This window comes from Arvicola amphibius, chromosome 6, assembly GCF_903992535.2.
Source record: "Arvicola amphibius chromosome 6, mArvAmp1.2, whole genome shotgun sequence".
Taxonomy (NCBI): Eukaryota; Metazoa; Chordata; class Mammalia; order Rodentia; family Cricetidae; genus Arvicola; species Arvicola amphibius.
In genome coordinates, this window is record NC_052052.2 from 37322 (window position 1) to 60704 (window position 23383).

At 38.4% G+C, this 23383-nt stretch overlaps 2 protein-coding genes across 15 annotated transcripts in view; one reads left to right on the plus strand and one right to left on the minus strand.

Moving 5' to 3' along the window:
- The window catches only part of LOC119816572 (zinc finger protein 431-like), a 35785-nt gene extending 16788 nt beyond the window's left edge, over nucleotides 1–18997 (plus strand). For 4 of the 14 annotated variants that reach the window (XM_038333327.2, XM_042055350.1, XM_042055352.1 and 1 more), the window contains 3 exons: nucleotides 2141–2267; nucleotides 2968–3028; nucleotides 4334–6013. In XM_038333327.2, coding sequence (XP_038189255.1) covers nucleotides 2141–2267; nucleotides 2968–3028; nucleotides 4334–5387 — 1242 coding nt within the window. In that variant the 3' untranslated portion in view covers nucleotides 5388–6013. Of the gene's footprint in view, nucleotides 1–2124; nucleotides 2268–2967; nucleotides 3029–4333; nucleotides 6014–12396; nucleotides 13132–13310; nucleotides 13370–13426; nucleotides 13494–14262; nucleotides 14453–16870 lie in introns of those variants that run through there. The other 10 variants (XM_042055353.1, XM_042055354.1, XR_005285787.2 and 7 more) reach the window with 8 other exon arrangements.
- A 232-nt stretch (nucleotides 18998–19229) lies between these two features.
- Nucleotides 19230–21720, minus strand: LOC119816573 (DNA-directed RNA polymerase III subunit RPC10-like). Its single transcript, XM_038333330.2, has 4 exons — nucleotides 21685–21720; nucleotides 20574–20714; nucleotides 20414–20501; nucleotides 19230–19540 (listed from the first exon to the last, which is right to left on the minus strand). Exons 1-4 carry the CDS (start codon nucleotides 21718–21720, stop codon nucleotides 19413–19415), a joined length of 393 nt encoding a protein of 130 aa, XP_038189258.2. The 3' UTR covers nucleotides 19230–19412.
- Between the last annotated feature and the right edge of the window lie 1663 nt (nucleotides 21721–23383).

Below are 23383 nucleotides of genomic sequence, written 5' to 3' on the forward strand. Positions count from 1 at the left end.
CCCCCTGGACTCTGGCTCCCAAGTGCTAAGATTAAAAATGGGCCAACATTCTCGACTTTGTTTTTATAGTATTGGGTGATGGTCCTGGAATGCAGGTTTTTGTACATGTCAAGCATATACTTGTAGTGATATTTTATTTGTATTTTAGTAAATAAAGCTTGCCTAGGGGCTGGAGAGATTGCTCAATGGTTAAGAGCATTGTCTGCTCTTCCAAAGATCCTGAGTTCAATTTCCAGCAACCACATGGTGGCTCACAACCATCTGTAATGAGGTCTGGTGCCCTCTCCTGGCCTGCAGGCATACACACAGACAGAATATTGTATACATAATAAATAAATAAATATTAAAAAAATAAAGCTTGCCTAAAGATCAGAGTGCAGAGTTAAGCCACTAGAGGTCAGGAAGTGGTGGCACACACCTTTAATCCTAGAACTCAAGCCACCCTGGCCTATGTGAGATTGAATCTTTCTAAAAAGAGAAATAGAACTCACACAAAGGTGCTCCCAGCACTCAGGAATCACAGGTCTTCACCCTAGCACTAGGAAGGTGGATCAAGAGTGATATGGCTGGGCAGAAAGAAGTATATAAGGCAGAAGGAGACAAGACTTCCTTGCAGTCTGAGGTTTGATGGAAATCATTGCAGTCTGCAGTCATGCCAAGGACAGGATCATCCCTTTGTTTGTCAGAACCTTGCTAGAGGTGAGCACTCTCTAGTGACTTGGCTATGGCTGTTTTGCTTTTCTGATCTTCAGCTTCATAATATCTGGCTCTGGGTTTTTATTATTTGTGCTTCATATTCTGCTGTGCTGAGCTTCATGCATATTTTGAATTTGGAAATTTGGCAGACTCTATCATTGTTTTTCCCAGGATGGCATGTGTTCATGATATTAGTACTTCCTGAGCCTTCTGAGTCATTGGATTGCATGTGTATGACCTTCTTTCTGTCTGTTTTGTTTGTTTTTTGGTACTTTTAATGGATATGAGTATTTTTCCTGTATTCATGGATATGCACCGCGTGGGTACCTCATCCTCGTTGTGGCCAAAAGATTGTCTTAGAAACCTTGAACATGGAATAATGGATAAATGTGATACCCCATGTAAATACTGGCAATTAAGCCCTATATGCAAGACCAGAAGAGCTCTTTATTATTGAGTCATCTCTGCTCTGTGTTGATTGTTTGTAATCAATATTTATTTATTTATTTATTTATTTATTTATTTATTTATTTTTGGTTTTTCAAGACAGGGTTTCCCTGTAGTTTCTAGAGCCTGTCCTGGAACTAGCTCTTGTAGACCAGGCTGGCCTCGAACTCAGAGATCCGCCTGCCTCTGCCTCCCGAGTGCTGGGATTAAAGGCGTGCGCCACCACAGCCCTGCTGTAATCAATATTTATATTTCATTGTCCATTTGTAACTGTTTAAACATGCAGTGCTTTTTAGTAAGATCTTAGTGACATTACACTTTAAACTGGGGCATTTCAGGTTTTGGAAAGATGAATCCCTAACACTTTGCAAGAATTTCAGCATAGATAGATAGATAGATAGATAGATAGATAGATAGATAGATAGATAGATAGATAGATAGATAGATAAATAGATAGATAAATAGATAGATAAATAAATAAATGTGAGCTCTGAGATCTATTTTGTTTCTATGAACGATTTTTACCCAGGAGTCCAGGTCTTAACATGTACTTCTGAACTGATGCATAGACTAGGTTGGAACACAACTCAGGGGCAGATAAACCTGCCTCTGCCTTCTGAGTGCTGGGGTTAAAGGCATGAATCAATACACTCAGATTGCCCATCTTATTTTTCATTTTTTGTAGTTAGTAATTGTTTAAATAATTTCTCTAATATGTACTTTATACTGCTGATTGTTTAATTGTCTCTTTATGTTTGTTAATAGTTATTTCTCTTGCAAGGTGATAGCCCATTCAAACAGTACAGAAATGTCAGAGGTTAACCTCCTATTTAGTTTCCTTCTAAACTTGGTAAACACATTATAATATCCTTGTCATAGAATAAGCATGGGGAGCACCAGAATTATATGACTATATTGTCAAAGAATTATACATTTACAATGTTGTCAGTATCACAACATTGTCAGTTTTGTTGTTTACATGTGTGGGATATTTTAGAATACAGTGACCTATGATGATTTACATATCGACTTCACTTGGAAAGAGTGGGCTTTGCTGAATCCTTCCCAGAAAAATCTCTACAAAGATGTGATGCTGGAGACCTACAGGAATCTTGCTACTATAGGTAAGGCTGATTTTCCTTTATGTTTCCAAATAAGGGAACAACTGTTCCTTGGTTATTAATGTTCTTCTGTAATTTGATTGAGAAAGAGGACGAATAAGGTATGTAACAGGAATTCTAATTGTTCTTAATAATAACCCAGAGACATATTGGGGTTAAACCTGAAGATCAGAGAAGTAGCAAGAGAGTTCTCACCTCTCTCAATACTCAGACTGAATAGGTAATCCTGTCCTCAGAATGACTGCAGACTGCATTGAGCTCCTGTCTCCTCCCCTTTATATTCCTCTCTAGTGCTGGGATTAAAGGCTTGTGATCCCAAGTGCTGAGATCATCTTTTATGAGCTCTGTTTCCCTTTTAGACTGGATCAGTTTTGTATAGTTCAGGGTGGCCTTGAACTAACAGAGATCCATTTGCTTCTGTCTCCCAAGTGCTGGGATTAAAGGTGTGTACCACCACCGCCTGGCCTCTTTGGCTAACTAATATGGCTATTGATATTAACAGTGTGTAACACCACTGACTGGCCTCTATGACTGTGTCTAGCTTTGTACTCTGATCTTCAGGCAAACTTTGTTAGATCATAAACAAAATATTACTATAGAGGTGAATAAATCAGGCATGGATCTAGGGTTCACTGAAGATGGTAACTTAAATTTTACACAATTTTAAATAATAAACCATACACTTTCTTGTAATATATTTTAGGATACAGTTGGGAAGACCATAGAATTGAGGAATATTATCAGAGTTCTAGAAGACCTAAAAGGTAATTTTTTTTTCTTTTTTGAGACCTGGTTTCTCTGTAGCTTTTAAGTCTGTCCTGGAACTTACTCTTGTAGGCTAGGGTGGCCTTGAACTCACAAAGATCCACCTGTCTCTGCCTCCCGAGTGCTGGGATTAAAGGCGTGCGCCACCACCCGGCTACATAAAAGGTAATTTTTACGTGCAAGGTAATACAAATGTGCCTCTGAAGAAATTGTAATGTGTCCTGAAAGTTTTAAAGAAAAGAAACAGTGTAAATAAGCACAACTTAAAGTGTATGGATGTTTACCAAATTCTCACAAAACCATATACCTCAATTTCAGAAAGATGAATTGAGTTTGCCAGGCATTGCAATAAGGAAGAAGACAAAGAAACAATGCCTTAACAGATATCACTATTTGAATCAAAGCCCCATTATAGCTATGGTGTAGAACTGCCGATCCATTTAGTTTTGTACCACTCATGTTACAGAAGGCATACACATTGAAGAGGTGATATGTATATGTCCAAACCTTCTAATAAGCAAATGGTCCATAGTAAAGCAATGTTATTCATATGCTTGTTTTAACTTTACTAAGTGAGAGGAACAGTTAGAGTCAAGAGTCAAGGGGTGTTGTGGGGAAACCTTTAACACTATACCACATTTATGAGGAACAGAAAGTAAAACTATAAATTCAATGTGGAAACCTTTTATTTGTTATTCTTTCTTTACTAGGTATATCATATGTCACTCTGGATATAAGACATATGAGCATAGGGACATGGAAATATGTAATATAACCTCCCCCTCAGAAAAATTAGAAGATTTGTAGTAGTCTCCATTTTTTAGTAGATTTGTTAAGTTTGATTCAGCTTTACAAGTGGTTGGGTTTGCAACTTTATTGTTAATACATCGACAAAAATCACACTGCAGAAAAGCCCTGTGAGTGCTAGGAATGTGTAAATACTTCTTTTTGTTCTAGTTCACTTAGCTATAATTCACAGCATAGGAAACATTTTGAATGCAATAAGTGTGGTAAAGATCTGAGTTTTTCCAGGTCTTTTCAAATATGTAAAAAATCCCATTTAGAAAAAAGATTCCATAAATGTGAGCCATGTAATAAAGGCTTTTACTATCACAGTTACCTTCAAAGATGCAAAACAGCCCTTAATGAAGGGGAAAAGCATGAGTGTAAATAAAGTGATAAAACTTTAAGATCTCATTCCTCTTTACAATCAGACTAAATTGATGAAATTAATTCATAAAAATATGGAGATTCAACAGTGTAATGAATGTGGTAAAACTTACATGTGCCAATTATTCTTACAGGTATGAAAGAAGTCATACTGGAGGGAAAACATCTAAATATACTCTATGTCTTAAAGACTTTGCAAATGATAGTCATCTTCAAAGGCTTGAAAGAATTCAGACTGGAAAGAAACCCTATAAATGTAATCAATGTGGTAAAGCATTTGCACATCACGGTAGTTTCCGAGTCCATAAAAGAACACATACAGGAGAGAAACCGTATAAATGTAATCAGTGTGGTAAATCCTTTGCATGCCCCAGTAATCAACGATTACATGAAAGAACACATACTGGAGACAAACCCTATGAATGTGATCAATGTGATAAAGCCTTTGCACGTTCTTCTAATCTCCATATACATAAAAGAACACATACTGCAGAGAAGCCCTATGAATGTAATCAATGTGGCAAAGCCTTTGCACGTCAGAGTCATCTTCAGAGCCATGAAAGGACCCATACTGGAGAGAAACCCTACGAATGTAACCAGTGTGGTAAAGCCTTTACACGTCACTTTACTCTTCAAATACATAAAGGAACACATACTGGAGAGAAACCCTATGAATGTAATCTGTGTGGTAAATCCTTTGCTTGTCACCGTACTCTCAAATTGCATAAAAGAACACATACTGGAGAGAAACCTTATGAATGTAACCAATGTGGTAAAGTCTTTACATATCGCTGTAATCTTCATATGCATAAAAAAATACATACTGGAGAGAAACCCTATGAATGTCATCAGTGTGGTAAAACCTTTACACATCACAATAAACTTCAAAGTCATAAAAGAACACATACTGGAGAGAAACCCTATGAATGTAATCAATGTGGCAAAACCTTTGCATATCATAGTGCACTCCAAGTACATAAAAGAATACATACTGGAGAGAAACCATATGAGTGTAGTCAATGTGGTAACACCTTTGCACATTACAGTACTTTTATAAGACATGAAAGTATACATACTGGAGAGAAGCCCTATAAATGTAATCAATGTGGTAAAGCCTTTGCACGTAAGAGTCATCTTCAAAACCATGAAAGGACCCATACTGGAGAGAAACCCTATGAATGTAATTAGTGTGGTAAAGGTTTTCTATGTGTCAGTACACTTCAAAGTCATGAGAAAATACTACAAAGAAACCCTATAAATGTGGTCAATGTGGTGAAGCTATTCCCTTTATATAGAGGTAAAACTTTTGTGTGCAATCTGTTAAAGCCTTTGTATATTATAGCAGTAATTGAGTACCAAAAAAAAAAAAAAACTAATACTGAAAGGGCTTCTTACCATAAAAGTATTTGGTAAGATCTTTAGCCAACAAACCTACATGCAGTTACACAAGAGTATTCTGGAGAAAAACAATTGACAATGTCAGCAATCTGTTCAAGCATTATGGTGTCCATCTTTATTTTGTTTGTACCTGCAAATCCTGGTGGGGGGGAGACCCTTTGAATTTAAACGATAAGGTAACCCTTTTATATTTCATACTTCTCTTTAAGTACATGTAATAACTAATTCAGTTGTAAACTTTTATGGATTTGTGGCAGTGCCTTTTCTGTTGTGATAAAGTATGTCTACATCAACTTATGAAAGTTTAATTTGGTCCTTGGTTCCAGAGAGATACAGGATCAACATGAAAGTGGCAGCAAGTGTCAGATATATCACTTAAATCAGGAGGCTAAGAACTCACATCCTTAATTTGTAGCATGAAGCAGAGTGGGAACTAGAGGTGTGTGACTATAAATTTTCAAAGCATACAACCACTGACAAATTTCCTCCAGCATGGCAGCATTTCCTAAATCTTCCCAAATGATGCCACCAACTGAGAAAGACTAATTTCTCCAACTTTAAGCCTACATACTTGTTTTCTGTTACATGAACCAATTCATGATGAAAAAAAAATTCTTTAAATAACCCTTTAGATGCCTCAACATCTTTGTCACAAGAATAAATGCTTATAAAATAAAAATTTTCATGAGTGAAATTTTGTTTAAAGATTTGCTTTAATTTTAATTATGTGATGTCACTGTGTATTTCTTTGAGTATATGCATGTGTATGCTGGTTCCTCAGAAGGTTAGACCCTTGGATCTTCTTGTAGCAGGAATTACAGGAAGTTGTCAAAAACCAGACCTTAGTCCTGGGAATGAACTTTTCTTAATGGCTCAGCCATGTCTCTAGCTCTGTAAATATTTTAAAGCCTATTTGTATAATTTTGAAATAGGGAAGAGCTCATACATGGGAAAAAAAACCTACTTGTTCATGTAAATGATTTCATAAAGATTTAAGACATCACAGTTGTCTTCTGGCTCAAGCCAAAAAGTTTGTTTCATTTCTTATTCATATAACCTTCAGAGATTATGACCCTTACCATGCTCACTGAAGACAGATGTTGGAGATCACTGCATTGTGGTTTCGATTTTGAAACATTTGAGGGAGATTCTAAAGTGGCAAATCCACTTAGTGAGGTCTTCGTATTTCTTCTGTGGCTTTCATTCATCTTCTGTTGTTTTTCTTAGCAGTAAGTATTTTTCTGCTGCAATGTATAGAATGGGATTTCCATCATGTAAGTGGTCCATTGTTTGTTTAAATATGAGGCAGTGTGTCATCATACTTTCCTACAAGGGTGTCTGGAAGGGTGATAGGTTGCTGTTCCTGGTTTTGTTTTTCATATTTTTCACAAATTCCCTTGAGATTTTGTTGATTGTTTTTCAGCCTGCCTTGGATATCAGTAATTATTCAGGGATACATTTGAACTCATGACCCACATTTGTCAACCTCTTGAGTACAAGTCCAAGGATAGATGATGTACCCCCAATGTATGCTGTTTTGTCAACATGTTTTAACAATGTTAATGTTAAAATGCTTAATAGCAGAGAATATAAGAAACAGTAAATATCTCATGTGTATCCATAGAAATATTTTCATATATCTGATAGGGAAGTACTAATGTAGGATAATCAGCAATAAATTGTACATTTCACAACACAGCTTGATGTGCTATGAATATGTATAATTTGAAGTTACATGTGTCTTTATATTCGCATCAGTTGTCCATTTGGCACTTCATCTCGAAGTACTGCATTCTAAGGATATTATCCAGAGATGCCAGATAATGTAATAGCAAGATTTAAGCATAAAAATGGCAAGATTAGCCGGGCGGTAGTGGCGCACGCTTTTAATCCCAGCACTCGGGAGGCAGAGGCAGGCAGATCTCTGTGAGTTCGAGACCAGCCTGGTCTACAAGAGCTAGCTCCAGGACAGGCTCTAAAGCTGCAGAGAAACCCTGTCTCGAAAAACCAAAAAAAAAAAAAAAAAAAAAAAAAATGCCAAGAATAAATAAACATTTCTGGGGTGTGTGTGTTTGTATGTGTGTGTGTTTGTGCACATGTGTGTATGTGTAATATTACGTTCTTTTAGGTCATGACAGATATGTGGAGACCATAAGACAACTTTGTGGGGTCTACTTTTCTCCTTCAAATAGTGATCAAAATGAGGTTACAAGCCTTGAACACCAAATGCATTTCCCACTGAGCCATGTCGCTGATGCTCAAGTATGACTAGTTGAAAATTTGCATCACAAAATAGTGTCTTCCTTTCAGGTTGTAAAAACATATTTTCCTCTGTGGATAGATAAAAAATAAGATAATTTGAATAATAAATCCTATTTGCAGATGAAAATGATATCCTGCTATTTTTTTCAGTGCAATGATCTGAGTTCAATCTCTAGGAAACCCATATTACTATTAGAAATTTTTCTTTTATTTCTTCTACATTTAGGCTGCAGTATACTGATGGGGTATTGCTTTCAGCCAATGGCCTAAAGAGGCCTAACCAATTGGGTGAGGCTTTTTTGTACCAAAAAGCCCACAGGAGCACCTGCTTGGCCTCTTCCTGCTCACCACACCTGGATGTTGGACCCCTTTCTGTTTTCTCATTGTGATCCATGAGTTTCCCTTTTAATAAAGAAAAACCTTAGTATACCCTATTCAGAGCTAGTGGGTATTATTTCTTTCGCGTCCCCCCCCCCCCCACAATTTGATGCATTCAGCATCATCTGTCACCCAACATTGAGGCCAAGTCCACATTTACCAGGAATCCCCCGCCCCCTACCATGCTACCTATTTGCCAGTCTGGGCACATTTCTCACCCACCTGTGGGCTACCTGCCACTGCTCAGGAACCTGACTTTCCCCGCTGCAGCCCGACATTGAGGGGACTTACGACTGAGGGGAAGCTTTCGGTGTCCTTATCCCAGCCACCAACTGGTGTGGGCCGTCTTTCTGTCTGTGTGTTGCTTTTGTTTGTTAATGAATAAAGAACCAGCATGACCTATAGTATCTGAGGAGGAAGGCAGGAGCATACAGAAGCTATGGAGCTACCAGAGACAGACGCTGGGAACTTTAGCTGATAAGCCACAGCTACATGGTGATATATAAAAATGGGTTAAATTAAGATATAAGTGTTACCCAATAAGAAGCTAGAGATAATGGGCCAATTTTCATTAATACATTTTCTGTGTGGTTATGTCGGGGCTGGGCAGCCGTGAACCAGCAAGCAGCCTTGCTTGCAACAACCAACTCTCTCCATGTACAGAATCTCTTTAATTGTCTGTAATAACTGCTCTTATTTTGTTAAACAAAGCATATTTGTCAGTATCTAAGTAGGCAACAGTGCATGCAAAATCTGTGCAATAACACAACAGTGTACCTTTGGCACACAGCTGCAATTGCGACACCTACTGGCTAATAAAGATTATTACACCTACTCCACTAAAATTCCTAAGGCAGGTATGTAAATTGTAAAATTTGAAAGTTATATGATGACAGACAATATTACCATTCAGGAATTTAATACCATATTGCTTACACTATGGATGATATTCTGCAAGGCTTATGTGATTTTCCTTATGCATCCATTTATTTGATTTTGTAAATTAGCTTCATTTTTCATATTATATCTTCAATAAAATGCTTTGATAACAGAGCCAACAGGCACTTTTAAAACTGATACAGTCCTTACAGACTAATAATAAACAGCTAGCTTTAAAAATTAATACTATTAAAAGGATAACATTAATTTGAGAGACAAAATTCAATTCATGTCAAAGGGTGCTAAAAGAATTATCTGAATGAATTCATAGTGTTGAATTTACCAATCGGAATCTGTTAAAAAGTATGATAGGTTATTGGATAAGGTATCTACAGAAAGGCATGTACATGTCATCCAAATAATGTCAGGGATGAGATGTTGTCTTTACTGGACAAATTTCTTACCTTGGAATCATATGTGCCAAATAAGGACCAGAAGCCAAATAAATCAATGAGGGTACCAAAACAGTACACAGGACTGGAGATTTAGACTGTACAAAAGGTAAAATGCTGCCATTCATTTGGGCATAGATTTTTTCCCACACAGCAGCCCTGATTAGCTGCTACCAGCTGAAATCTGGGTCGAGCTTTTTCTGTGCCTGGGGAAGCTCAGGCAGTGCCAAGGGCACAACAGGCAGGGACGTGCGGGAGACCTAGGCGGAAAAGGTTGAGGAGGTCCCGCCCAGCGCCACCACTACCGCCACGGGCAACACGCCCTCTGTCCCGAGTAGGAGGCGCCAGTCTCCCTCTGCCAACTGTCTCATGTAGCTGTTGAATAGCCAGAGACCTCCGCTGAGTACACAGTCTGTGATTTATATTTACACTAAATAACCGTTTTTAATCTGAGCATATCTTTTAGCATTGAATCAGATTTAAACCAGCCACACAGCTCCAAGTGCACAGTGACCCCCTACTGGCAGGTAACAGTAATTATACCTACTTCAGCTACCTAAACCACAGGTAAGATTTTTTATGGACAATATAACCTTTCAAGGTTTCAATAGCCTCTTTACTTACACCATGTACGAGGTTTTGCAAGACTTATATAATTTCCCTCCTGCATCACTATTTCTAGAGCTAATGGGCCAAGCAGTGATTTAATTAATACAGTTTCTGTGATTATTTCTGATCTAAGCTAGCCAGGTAGCCCAGAACCAAGAAGCAGGCCCCTCCTCCAAAAAAGATTCTGATTAAATTGTTACATCTGCACCTGTGACTACCAGATCTTCAATGACAATGTCACTTATTTCTGTTTTTAATTTTGGTCTTTGTTCATTTATTGAAACTTGCCAAAATAGTTGCTTTATGGTTTCTCCTGAATTTTTTGTCCTCTCTTCTATAGCTGTTCAATTATCCAGAGCAGTATAGTTTCTTACAATAGACATTAGGTTTTTTCATTGCTTTGGGAAGGGGTTTCCTCTACGTTGGCAAGAAACTACTGAACCAGATTTGGCATAGGGGCCAAATGTCTGCAAGAGGCCCCTCATGGACTTTCCCAATGCAAAGTATTATTTTGAATATTCCTCACTGACCTACATTTATTAGTCCAATGCCTGCCCTTGCCATACCTTCTGCATAATCCAGAATGGAGGTGCATTCTGAATGGATTATTTTTAGAAAAAAAAACATTGTTTCTAGAATGCCCTGTTGACAATCTCTTTTAAAGTGACCTTGTTTGTCACAATTATAACACTTGACATTTTGATTTTTCCTCAAACCTCTGGAAATCACCTCTCCTATCCATGTAGCATCATGGTCATGAGAGTCTATATTAATTGTACTCAGATCCTTTACTGCAGATAATGACCTTGCCTTTAATGGCCTAATTATCCATTTGCATAGAGAATTGGCATTTTTAGAAGCCAGAGATTTAATTATTATTTGTCTAGCTTCTGAATTTGGTTTCATTCTGTTTACTGTTGAAGTCAATCTTTGTAAGAAATCCATAAAGGCTTTCTTTGGGGTCTGTATAACTTTAGTAAATGACTCAATTTTATTCCTATTTCTCCAATTCTGTCCCAAGCACTCAAAGCTGCTATGTGGCATAAATCCAGAGTGCAGTCATCATATACAATTTGCATTCTTATAGTAAGTAGTGTAGTATCCTTCTCCAAATCTTTGATCTTGGGAGATTTCCCTATCTCTAGCTTTAGTCCATTTTTCAATACCTCAGCTTCTTCTCTGAACCAGGGACTCCATTGTAATTGTGCACCAGTCTCTAAAACGCCATTAACCAAATCTTTCTGGTCACTACGGATAATTCTATTACAAATTGACCATGAGTTTAACATTTGCTTCACAAAAGGTGATGCATGCCATATGGGACTACTGCTTCCTTGAATCTCCTTAAATCTAACATTGGCACAATAGTCCAGTTAGCTGTAACAGATTCTGCCATTTGGCAATTCCTGTAAGGTTACTGGATATATTAAGGTTGGTTGTCTGAAAAACTTAGACTGTTCCTCTCTATTCTTATAATGTAATGCTGAAATTGGCTCTCTATTAAATTATTCTGTCTGGATTTGAATCTATGATGTTTTAATAGATTTTTCTGAATTCTATATCTTAGCACTTAATCAATTTTTTTAGTGATAAGACAAAAATCATGCTGATAATGTTCACAATTGACATCACATAAATCCCATCTAAATTAGATATCCTCTAATTTAATGATTCTATTTATAAAATATCTAGCATATCACCATACCTGGAGCCCCAGTTGCAGCTCAGATGGAAGCCTCACATGCAACCCTGGCCTGTACTGACAGCTATAAAGCCTCAGGCAAATGTTTTTTTTTTTTGGTTTTTTTTTTTTTTTTTGTGTGTGTGTGTGTGTGTGTGTGTATTTGTACCCCAAACATTGGGCACCAAATGTTGCATGAATAATAAAAACTCAGAGACAGAAATTGGGGTTCAACCCAAAAATCAGAAAATAAGTGTAGCCAAGCGACTAGAGAAGTCTTACCTCTACCAAGGCTGGGTGACCACAAATAAGCAGGCAGCCTCTCTCCTCTCATTTTATATTCCCTCTAGTGATGGAATTAAAGGTGTAGGCCACCACCACCTGGATTTATTTCTGCATCGATCAGGGTGGCCTTGAACTCACAGAGATCCATCTGCTTCTATCTCCCAAATCCTGGGATTAAAGTTGTGTATCACTATTACCTCGAGTGGCTTTAGCTTTGCCTCTGGCAAGTTGTGCCTCCTCTGTCTTCCCTCAGGGTCACTTTTGGGACTGAAGGTGTTGGTGAATCAGTTGCTAAAATGGAGAAATTATTTTGGACTGAGGATAATTCTGAATCGAGGAGGCAAGTGTCATCTTCATCAAAATATCTCATCCAGAGCTTTGTTCTTTCAAACCTCCATTCAATATCAGCACAGTACAATGAAAGATACAAGTGCAAGGTTTGAGAGGAAATTGGAAAATAGACCTATGTTTCATTTTAAGCTCCTGGAGTTGCTTCTAGAGAGGGCAACCTTACAGTAGTTATATAAATTTAAACTATATATATATATACCTTATAAATGCAAATTACACAGATCTGAAATCCAGTTTAAGAAATACATTTTATTATGTATGGTGGTGCGTGCTCCTAAACTAGTTAACTCAGGAAGCTGAGGCAGGAGGATTTTGAGACTGGCCTGAGTGTAATATCCTACATCAAATACACAAATAAATGGTAGGGGTATGGCTCAGTATTGGAGCGCTTCCTTCACCTGTGTGAAGTTCTCAAGCCAAATCCCAGAACAGAAAATTCAAAAACAAGAAATGGGAGGATAAAGGGAGGTGCCACGGATCGGCTTAGGGGAGCCACTCAGACGGTGGGCGAAGCAGGGTCTTGGTACTCAGGAAGTCATGAGGTCAGTGACAACAGACAGACACAACACACAAGAGAGTGGTTGGAATCTACTGCGATTTTACTGAATTCATGTTTTCATTATATAGTATTCAAACAAAGAACACATCAGAAGGTCATGTATCATTAGTTGGCACAGTATGAAAGCCTGTTTTAGTCACATCAGCGATTTATAAGAAAAGCATATTATCAGGGACAGGTGTTAGACATAAAGCATCATTAGAAGAGGAAATCTTTTTTTTTAAGATTTATTTATTTATTTAGTATCCTGCCTCTAGGCCAGAAGAGGGCACCAGATCTCATTACAGGTGGTTGTGAGCCACCAAGTGGTTGCTGGGAATTGAACTCAGGACCTCTGGAAGAGCAGTCAGTGCTCTTACCCACTGAGCCATCTCTCCAGCCCTAGAAGAGGAAATCTTGTCCTTGGGAACATAAACCTCAGACAAGTGGCTTCATCTTAGGTAAGAAAAGAAAGCTTGTCTCATTATCACTATCATGGCCCTTCCTCTCTCTGACCCTTTATCTCATCTAGTGACCAAATATGACTAACAGCTCTCTGCACCTGCTTTATTCATAAAGAGCAGATCCCTCTGCCAAGAATGATTTTTGCGTTATTTAAAATACACATTCAACAAATAAGCTATGTGGAGACTAGCCATGGGAGGACCTACACGCTCCTATGGAGCCTTCCTTTATGTTCTATGACACAGTTCTGGATGTAACTGTGTCATTAATTTTTCTCCCCCTTTGTAGTGGTTTGAAAAGAGTCGTCCCCAAAGGGAGGCACTATTAGGAAATGTGGCTTTGTTGGTGTAGGTGTGACCTTGTGGGAGGAAGTATGTTGCTGTGGAGGCATGCTTTAAGGTCTCATATATGCTTAAGATACCACCCAGTTTCTCAGATCAATTCCTGGTGTGAGAGGTCCTTCTATCTATGTGTAGCTTTTATTGGTTAATGAATAAAGAAACTGGCTTAGCCTTTAGCAAGGTAGAACTTAGTTAGGCAGGGAAAACTAAACTAAATGTTGGGGGAAAGGAGGCAGAGTCAGAGAGAAGCCATGTAGCCCTCCTGGAGACAGATGCCAGAACTTTACCCAGTAAGTCACAGCCTTGTGGCGATACACAGATTAATGGAGATGGCTTAATTTAAGATTTGAGTTAGCTAGAAATACGCTTAAGCTATTGGCCGAACAGTATTGCAAATAATATGATTTCTGTGTGATCATTTCAGGGCTGAGCAGCTGGAAACAAACAAGAGGTATCCCACAACAACTTCCCGTTGCCTGCAAGATGTAAGACTCTCAGTTACTTATCCAGTACCATGTGTGCCTATATATTGCCATGTCACCACCATGATGACAACGGACTGAATCTCTGAACTGTAAGCAAGCCACACCAATTAAATGTTTTCCTTTATAAAAGTTTCTGTGGTTATGGGGTCTCTTCACAGCAATAGAAACCCTAAGACAACCCTCCTACCTCCTAATGTTAGTATTGAACCTAAGACCACCGAGTTACATTTCAAGTCTATAATATCATTCATCTGCTAGAACAAGCCCAAGACAGGCTGCAAGAAGATAATCAGCTGTCCATTTGGCCACCACAAGGCTGATACTTGAGGATGACTGACAGAATTCTTTCAAGACTGGGAATGTTTAGCTATCTGAGAGAAAAGAGGAAAGGCTTTAAGAGAGTTTCACCTAAGAAAGGCTGAAGTCAAACTACTATTTACCTGTACAAATGCCAGAAAAAGCCAGGTTAATCGACCCATCTGGTAGCATTTTAAAACTGAACAAGTATTATGCAGAGGACCTAAAGGTGAATAAGGTATAGTCCCTGGCTCATTCCAGATACTGAGATGAACACAGCGACCCATTCAGTATAGTAGTAACTTATTAGTGCGGCCTAAACCAATTCTGTAATGGTCTGTCCTGTCCCTTTAAGAGACAAGCCACTCCCATTCCCCCACCTCCATCTGCTGAGGCAAGCTGATCTTCAGCTTCCAGTCTGGGTCCCTTCCTTCTTTAAGAGGCAGCTTCTGTCTCACTTCTCCCCACTTCTCCCCCCATTTCTCTCTTTCTCTCTCTCTGCTCTTCCTCCTTCTCCCCTTCCCTTCCCTAACCCACTAAATAATTATCCAACTTCACTCTGCATGGCGTGCCTGTCCATCTCTGTCTCTCACCCACCACATGGCTTCCTTCCTGGGACCCGGCTGCATTTTACTTAAACTATTACAAATTCTTGTCTAGTTTCATGTCTACTGATGTGGGATGTCCTTCTGTACATATGTGGTTTTTATTAGTTGATGAATAAAGCTGTTATGGCCAATGGCTTAGCAGAGTAAAGCCAGGCGGGAAATTGAACAGAGAAAAAGAGAATGGGCAGAGTCAAGGGATGCCATGTAGCCACTGAAGGAGAAAGATGCCAGAACATTACCAGTAAGTCATAGACTCACAGCAATACATAGATAAATAGAAATGGTTTAATCTAAGATCTAGCTAGGAATATGCCTAAGCCATTGGCCAAACAATGTTGTAATTAATATAGTTTCTGTGAAATTATCCGGGTCTGGGTGACCAGGAAACTAAAGCAGTCTCTGTCTACAGTCTACAGATGGCCTTTCTGAGTCAGGGTCATCTCAGAAAGAGAAAATGACTTACAGCAGAGAGTAACCAAAGCCTCTACCCTACATCTCTGGCTGCCGAGCTTTTAGAAGCCCTGGTTTGTCAGCACCTGTCTGTGGACTCACAGAATTACTTCCTCCACACTTGTATTATCTGACTCACCTCCAGTCTAAGAAGTCAGATCAGTTCCAGGGACAGCTTTACAATAACAGAACAGTCAGTCATCTGGATGAAGTCACTTCAGATTTACTTTCAAGATTATACTTGAGATTTGCCATGGTAAAAGGGTAGCTTCAACTGCCCCTCTTATGTCCAGGCTTCCACAGGAAAAGTCCTCACGGAAAGCATGTGGGCTCTGCTGCAGACCACATCCACTGTGGCTCCTCGGGGGCTTCCTACTTACACTGCTTACCTGGAGCTTTTTCTTAGTATCAAGAAGCATTTCTTACTCCACTCCCAGTCCCCAGAAGGGTCATCTCAACTCTGCTTTCCATCATCAGGTGGGCCTAATCTACACTATCATCCTAGAAGAGAGGTGACAGATCTGCTCCAACTCTGATAATAAATGAAGCTGGGGCATGATCCTGAACTCACAGAGATGCAGTAAGAAGGGCCCTGAAATAATCACACAGAAACTATATTATTTAAATCACTGCTTGGCCCATTAGCTCGAGCTGCTTATTAGCTAACTTTTACATATTAATTTAACCCATCTCCATTAATCTGTATATTGTCATGTGGCAGCAGCTTACTGGGTAAAGTTCCATCCTGTTCCAGCAGGGCTACATGGCTTCTCCCTGACTCTACCTCCTTTCTCCCAGAATTCTGCTTAGTTTTCCCTGCCTAGCTCTGTTCCCCTATAGCTCTGCTATAGGCCAAAAGCAGTTCCTTCATTAACCAATGATATTCACAGCATACAGAGGGGAATCCCACCTCACAGAGAGAAGTGGGTACACCAGATCCCTGTATAGATACCTGGTATCTAAAGAGTTAGCATGCCTACCTCATGTACCTGTCCCTACCGACCTCCAGAAACCTCTCTTTCTGGCTGGTATTGGTCCAGTCCAACAAATACAGCACATGGTCCTGGAAGGACAGAAGTCAAATGCAGGTGCTGGAGAGATGTCTCATAAGAGCATTTACTGCTCCAATAGATTTTCTTAAAAAGAAATTTCTCCTTACATGTGTTTTTCTTGGATTTAATTATGTACCTAGTGCCTATGCAAGTAAGAAGAAAGGACCAGATCCATTTAAACTGGAGGGATATAAAGTGGCAAGATTCCCAGTGGGTGCTGCGAACTGAATCCAGATCCTGTACGAGAGAAGTATGCTGCTATTGCCCACTGGATCATCTCTCCCGCTTCTATGTTGTTTTATATTCTCTCTCTCACTTGTGGGGTTTTCCAGCTTGTTTTCAGTCAGTATTTTCAATGTGCCAGCTCACTGACCTTTAGTGTCCAAAGCTTTTCTTCTATAAAATCTGTTGGTAGTCTTTATTATGGATCCTTGTATGATAAAAGGTCATTTTTCTTTTCTGTTTCCAATATTATTTTTTGGTGATAATTTGATGATAATTTTTGTTAGGTTTTTTTTTTTTTTTTTTTTGATTTTTCGAGACAGAGTTTCTCTGTGGCTTTGGAGCCTGTCCTAATTTTTGTTAGTTTTGATTTTTGAGACAAAATCTCATAATGTAGCCAAGCCTTAAGATAGATTAAAAAGTCAGGGGAGTGCTTGGAAAATGAAATAAGTGGGGCAAAACCAATATAAAAATAAAGATAGCCAACTTCACAAAGTCGCCTTCTGTCCTCCATGTGAATGTGAACGACAACCTCTACCATATACATATGCAATAATAATTTTTTTAAATAGGCAAATTAAGTCTGGTTGTGAAAACTCCAGCTAAGGACTATGAATTCTAAAGCAATAAAGGTTGACTGCAGTCTATAGTCATCTTATATAGAGATTTCAATTGAGAACGTCAGCACTGATGAGCCTCACTAACCAGATGACCTTAATTTGACTTTTCCCAGTTGTAAACCTAAAAAAATCAAAGAGATAGTAAGTTTTCTTTGTTGACAGTCAAAAGTTATGTCTTAACCCCTTGTAACCTGGTATATTAAGAACAGCTTGAACCCTTGCCATCTATGGACTTATCCAATGATCTCATTTAACAAATACAAAAAAGGATAAGTGGGGGTAAAACTTCACTGAACAATTCTCTTAAAAAGCCACCCAAATCATAAACATGGCTATTATTAAGACACTTGACTTACTTTATACCTAGTTGTCCTGAGAATCTTTTGTGGCATGGTTCAGAATCCCAGCATCAGTGACAAAAATTCCCTGAAAGAACTGGGGCTGAGACAGGCAGCAGCACAGAGCCTTATCTTCTCTTCCAAATCCTGCTGCCACTGACAGGATAGCCTGGACCTCCCAATACTCCTGCTCCGGCCTCTCAGGTGGTAACATTGCATGTCTGTCAGCCTTGGGAAGCATTTTAAATTACTGATAGATATTACCTCACTGTCCTGAGAAACTATTCTCAGGAATAGAATCTTCTACTCTCACCAGCAATGTGAGAATGTCTTAACCCTTACCAACAGTAAAAATTATCATTCTCCCCCACACCTCTGTCATTCAGTACCAAGGATTGAGCCCAGAACTTGTCATATGCTAGGCAAGTGATCTAATACCCAAATACATCTTCATTCAAAGAAGACTATGTGGCTCTCCTTTGTAACAGAATCAGTGAAAGGAGATAGTCAACAGAGTTCTAAAGGCTTGAAAATAACCACAGATCAAAGATTTCAAAGTCAGCTTTTGTTTGTGAATTACTCATCCACACTATTTAAGGACTCTGAAAACATTAGATGTGTTATGTTCATAAGAGGATACTGATATTTTAGATTTCCTTACTATCTGCATTCTTTATCATGTATATGACTGTCCAGTTGCATGGAAAGGACCAGAGCTTCCATCATAAAATATATGCCCACTATATAGAGTAATCTCACTAGTAATTCTAGCAAATAAGTAACTTTTCTAAATTTATTGAAGTTTTAATAGGCTTTTGAATGTGGCTCAAACACAGACTTTTGTAAGTGCTAGGCATAGGCTCTATTGTGGCCCTTTCTCCCTAGCTGAAAATAGAAAATATTTTTGGTTACTTTTAAATTCCTATCAACATCATTCAGAAAATCCAAATAACAGAAGTTTGTTTAGTTATTAATCATACAAGCTGTATCGTGTCAGTCCTGAATTTTAAAGTGCTTTTCAATGATTTTGTGGATATTTTTATAATTGTTCTAGAGAGAAAAAATACAAATTATCTTAAAAATTAAATGGCTGGAGATATAGCTCAGTTGACTGAGTTACTTGTCTGTATGCATGAGGCTCAGAGTTCAATGCCCAGCACTGCATAGAATGAACATAGTTTACATGCCTATCATCTTAATACTTCTGAGACAGAGGCAAGAGGAATAGGAGGTTCAAGATTATCTTTGGCTATAAACCAAGTTTCTAGTTCTAATGGTAGTAAGGAAATATCAACTACCCACTATATAAACACAAAGAATAAAGGAACAAAACCATGTGTATTTCCCAAGGACCCGAGGCCCCTGTGCATTAAGGTTTTTATCTGCTGACCTGCAGAGGACCTGTTTCACCCTCGTCCTCCACCACAGAAGAGTTAGCTTCCTATCACACAGCAAAGACCTTCAGCACACAAAGTCAGGGCTGCAGCTGGGAAGCCCTGCCCCTAGTCTCTCCAGCGATGTCCACACTGAGCATTGCAGCACTTGTAGAAGGTGGTCATTGGCTCATCTGCAGAACGGGTCTGAAGCTGCATGAAATAGGCACGCGGATGTTCACATTTGGGACATGGCTCTGACAAAGAGAAAAACCAGTCATCCACATTACACAAATACTATTAAGTATGGGTAAATATCTCATTCCCACGTTCATCCAGACTATGCTGCCAATGGTAAATTTGCCAATAGCAACATCCGACCCACAGCATACCAATACTAAGGGGACTGGAGAGACTGTGACTTTGAAAGCACCTTCCTAGTATCACTTTCTCAAATTTTACTGAAGACTGGATGGAAGCATAGCATGGGAAGGGTCTCTTGTAGTCTGTTTTGAGAGGCTATAAACAAAAATACCTGCCCAGGGTGGTAGTACACAGCTATATTCCAGGACGTAAGAGACTGAGACAAGAGGCTTGCCACAAGGCCAGCCTGGGCTATATATTAAGAGTCTATCTCAAAAATAAACAAATAGCCAGGCGGTGGTGGCGCACGCCTTTAATCCCAGCACTCGGGAGGCAGAGGCAGGCGGATCTCTGTGAATTCGGGACCGGCCTGGTCTACAAGAGCTAGTTCCAGGATAGGCTCCAAAGCTACAGAGAAACCCTGTCTCGAAAAACCAAAAAAAAAAAAAAAAAAAAAAAAAAAAAAAAAAAAAAAAAAAAAATACTTCCTGTATTTGCAAACACAAGATATTTGTAATTACTGATATTTGTCATTATTTATATTTCCTTAATTCTTTCATACTTACTGGGGGAGGGTGGAAAACAACTTTCCTTGAGTCAGCTATCTGAGCTTCAAGGATCAAATTCAGGTTAACAGGTTTGGCAACAAGAGCTTTTACCTGCTAAACCATGTCATTGGTCCTAATAATATACAGGGCTGTATTATAATAATAATAATAATAATAAGCAGGGTTGAGTCACTGGCGTTGTAATGGAAAACTTCCCACCTGCAGTAGAGTCCACGTTCTCCCAGGCAGCTGCTCCACCAAGCACATCATCCACTTCTTTCAGTTTTGGATACTTTCGGTTTGTTACCTAACAAAAACAAGCCATCAGATTTCAAGTAATCATACAGTTTTAAAAGTGGGACACCAAACCATAACCCACCTGCAGCATTTCCTCTACTTGGTAAATGGATACAAAATTTATCTTCTTCAAAGAGCACCAAGAGCCATTAAAATGTTGGGGTTTTGTGACTGAGATGTTCCCAAAACAACCCAGAGGTTCAATGTCAGAGACCTCTAGAGACTGGAGAAAACACCAGGCAGAGCAGGAAGAAGAGTTGAGTTAAACCCTACTCTTTTCTCACACCCATAAAACACCTAAGCCTAGCAGTATCATTTATCTGGGTATCCCAGCGTTTCCCGGGGACACGTTTGGCTGCTTTCCTAAGTTTGTCAGTCATCTCTCAAACTTCGAAACTACGTCACCATCCATATTATCACAGATCCAGACTCTAAACTGCACATAGCTCTAAAGTGTCACCGAGGTCTGGTGATGCGCATCTGCAGTCACAGAACTCAGGACACCAAGGGAAGGAGACACATATTTGTCTACATGTAAACTTACGTGGTTATTGGTCTCAAAATTCTCTAGACCGTATTGTTATAGAATACTTCAATAAGATATTGAAAAGAACATAATTCATGTTAGGTTTAGTAATAGCTACAATTTTTAACCATATTGCTGTTGTTCCTACTGCATATGTGGCTGATATTGCTTTACATACATCCTTGCAAACACTATAGGGCAATGGCATAAAGTGGAGAATAAAGGTAATTCCACTAAAATAAGGAAGATGAGGATGTACACTCCATATAGAATATAGTTCTTCAAGTTCTGATAAAGCAGTAAGACAACAAAAGGCAATCAAGGGGATTCAAATTATGAAGGAAGAAGTCAAACTTATTATTTGCGAACAATAAGTATTAGATTATGTGTGTAAGTAGCCTCAAAAACTCTACAGGGAAACTCCTACATAGGATAAATACCTTCAGTGATGTGGCAGGATACAAGGTCAACTCAAAAAAACATCAGTAGCCACCTATGTACAAATGATAAATGAGTTGAGAAAGAAATAAGAGAAACATCACATTTGAAAAAAGCCACAAATTACATAAACTATCTTGGGGTGATGTAGAGACACAAAGAAAACATTCTAGTATTGGCAATGGCACAATTATCTTTATGGAAGCGACCTCGATGACATAGGTCTTACCCTTACCAACATTGGGTCACGTGAGATCTCTGGCATCCCAGGGTTGGATTATTTTCCATCAGTCTAGAAGACCGGTTATAGCTGAACATCTTTTTCTGGCCATATATGATCTGGTATCTGTCTCTTCTGACTATGATCAGCTGTAAATTATTGGGCTTATGTCCCTAACCCACCAACATTTGAGCCTGTCTTTTGGGGAGATACTGATGTGTTAGTGTATACCATCCCAGTATCCTCTCTCCTTCTTGGAATAATTTGACTTATCTGAATAATTTTGAGGCGTCTCAATATAATTTGACTTGTGTGGATAAAAAGAAACCAATAGGATTTGAAATGGTCCTTGTTTTCCAATGGGATTTCAACATTGCTTACAACCTGGTATTTAAAATAGGCAGATATTGTACTTATCTTCAAAGACTATGATCATAGTCTATTAATCATTCCTGGGATAATATCACAGAAAATTAGAAAATGGCATATTCTGTATGCCCAGATTTTACATATTATATTTTAAAATATCAGCAAATTATTTGGAAAACATGTTTGGCCAAATTTGGAAAATGATTCAAAAATCAATGGATCAATTATGGACCATACGGTCAATTTTTTAAAACTTATTCTAAATGGAATCTTACCACTTGTGATTTGCTCAGTATTACCAGGATGAATTTAGATGAGAATAAGTGATAAATGGAAGCAGTTTTCTGGCACTGGGAGAAGGAAGAGTCATTGATGATCGCATTGCCTTACTCGCAGTCCTTAATGCACTGCAGATGCATATTTGGAAAAAAGTGTCTTAAAACCTGTTCAGCTTTTTAATGCATCATTTGTTGGAACATAATGCACTTCTGCTTATATATTTCCCGTATATACAAGAGTAATGTTACTGCTTGTGTGCTACTACCACATATATTTTTAATAGGAAGAATAAATTTTACTACTGGAATTACTTTTCATCTTAAGTTTAACCCTCATAACCAATCACTTATGATACTGAACAGTAAACACATATTTGTCTACGTGTAAGCTTAGGTAGTTAGTTATTGGTCTCAAAATTCTCTAGATCATATTGTTATAGAATATTTCAAGAAGATATTGAAAAGAACAAAATTCATGTTAGGTTTAGTAATAGCTGCAATTTTTAACTGTATTGCTGTTGTTACTACTGCATATGTGGCTGGTATTGCTTTACATACATCCTTGCAAAAAAAAAAAAACACTATAGGGAAATGGCATAAAGATTCTCATGAATCTTGATTCAGCAAGTTCAAATATATGCTGGACTTCAGACAGATTGATGTACTTAAGCAATCTGTGGGATGGTTGGGAAAGAAATTTGTGTCTTTGCAAGATACAAATAACTGTGTGGAGATTGGAATTCAACCACTTTTTTGAATTAATGATTAGGCTTATAACAATTCGTTACATGAAATCTTTTGGGAAATGCCTATGTTCAATCTTTCAATGATCACTTACATAATGATATAGGACTTTTGCTAAATCATTTCCCGATTCAGATGCCTCTAACATTGGCCAAATTGTTTGGCGACAAATTTACAGGATTAGGTGTTAGGCGGTTCTTACAACCTTATACTTTTATTTTGGATTATGAGTTTTATATTCGACAACTCCTTATACTTTTATTTTGGATTGAGTTTTATATCCAACAACACACAAAATATGTACATACTTTATGGTT

Excerpts from the sequence above, each read along its gene's own strand:
- LOC119816573 (XM_038333330.2), bottom strand. The coding sequence starts at position 21,720 with ATGCCAGAGATCTCACGTGACCCAATGTTGGTAAGG. Across the intron at positions 20,715-21,684 it reads GTGACCCAATGTTGGTAAGG|TCTCTAGAGGTCTCTGACAT; the intron begins GTAAGACCTATG and ends TGTTTTCTCCAG. Across the intron at positions 20,502-20,573 it reads AAGTAGAGGAAATGCTGCAG|GTAACAAACCGAAAGTATCC; the intron begins GTGGGTTATGGT and ends TGTTTTTGTTAG.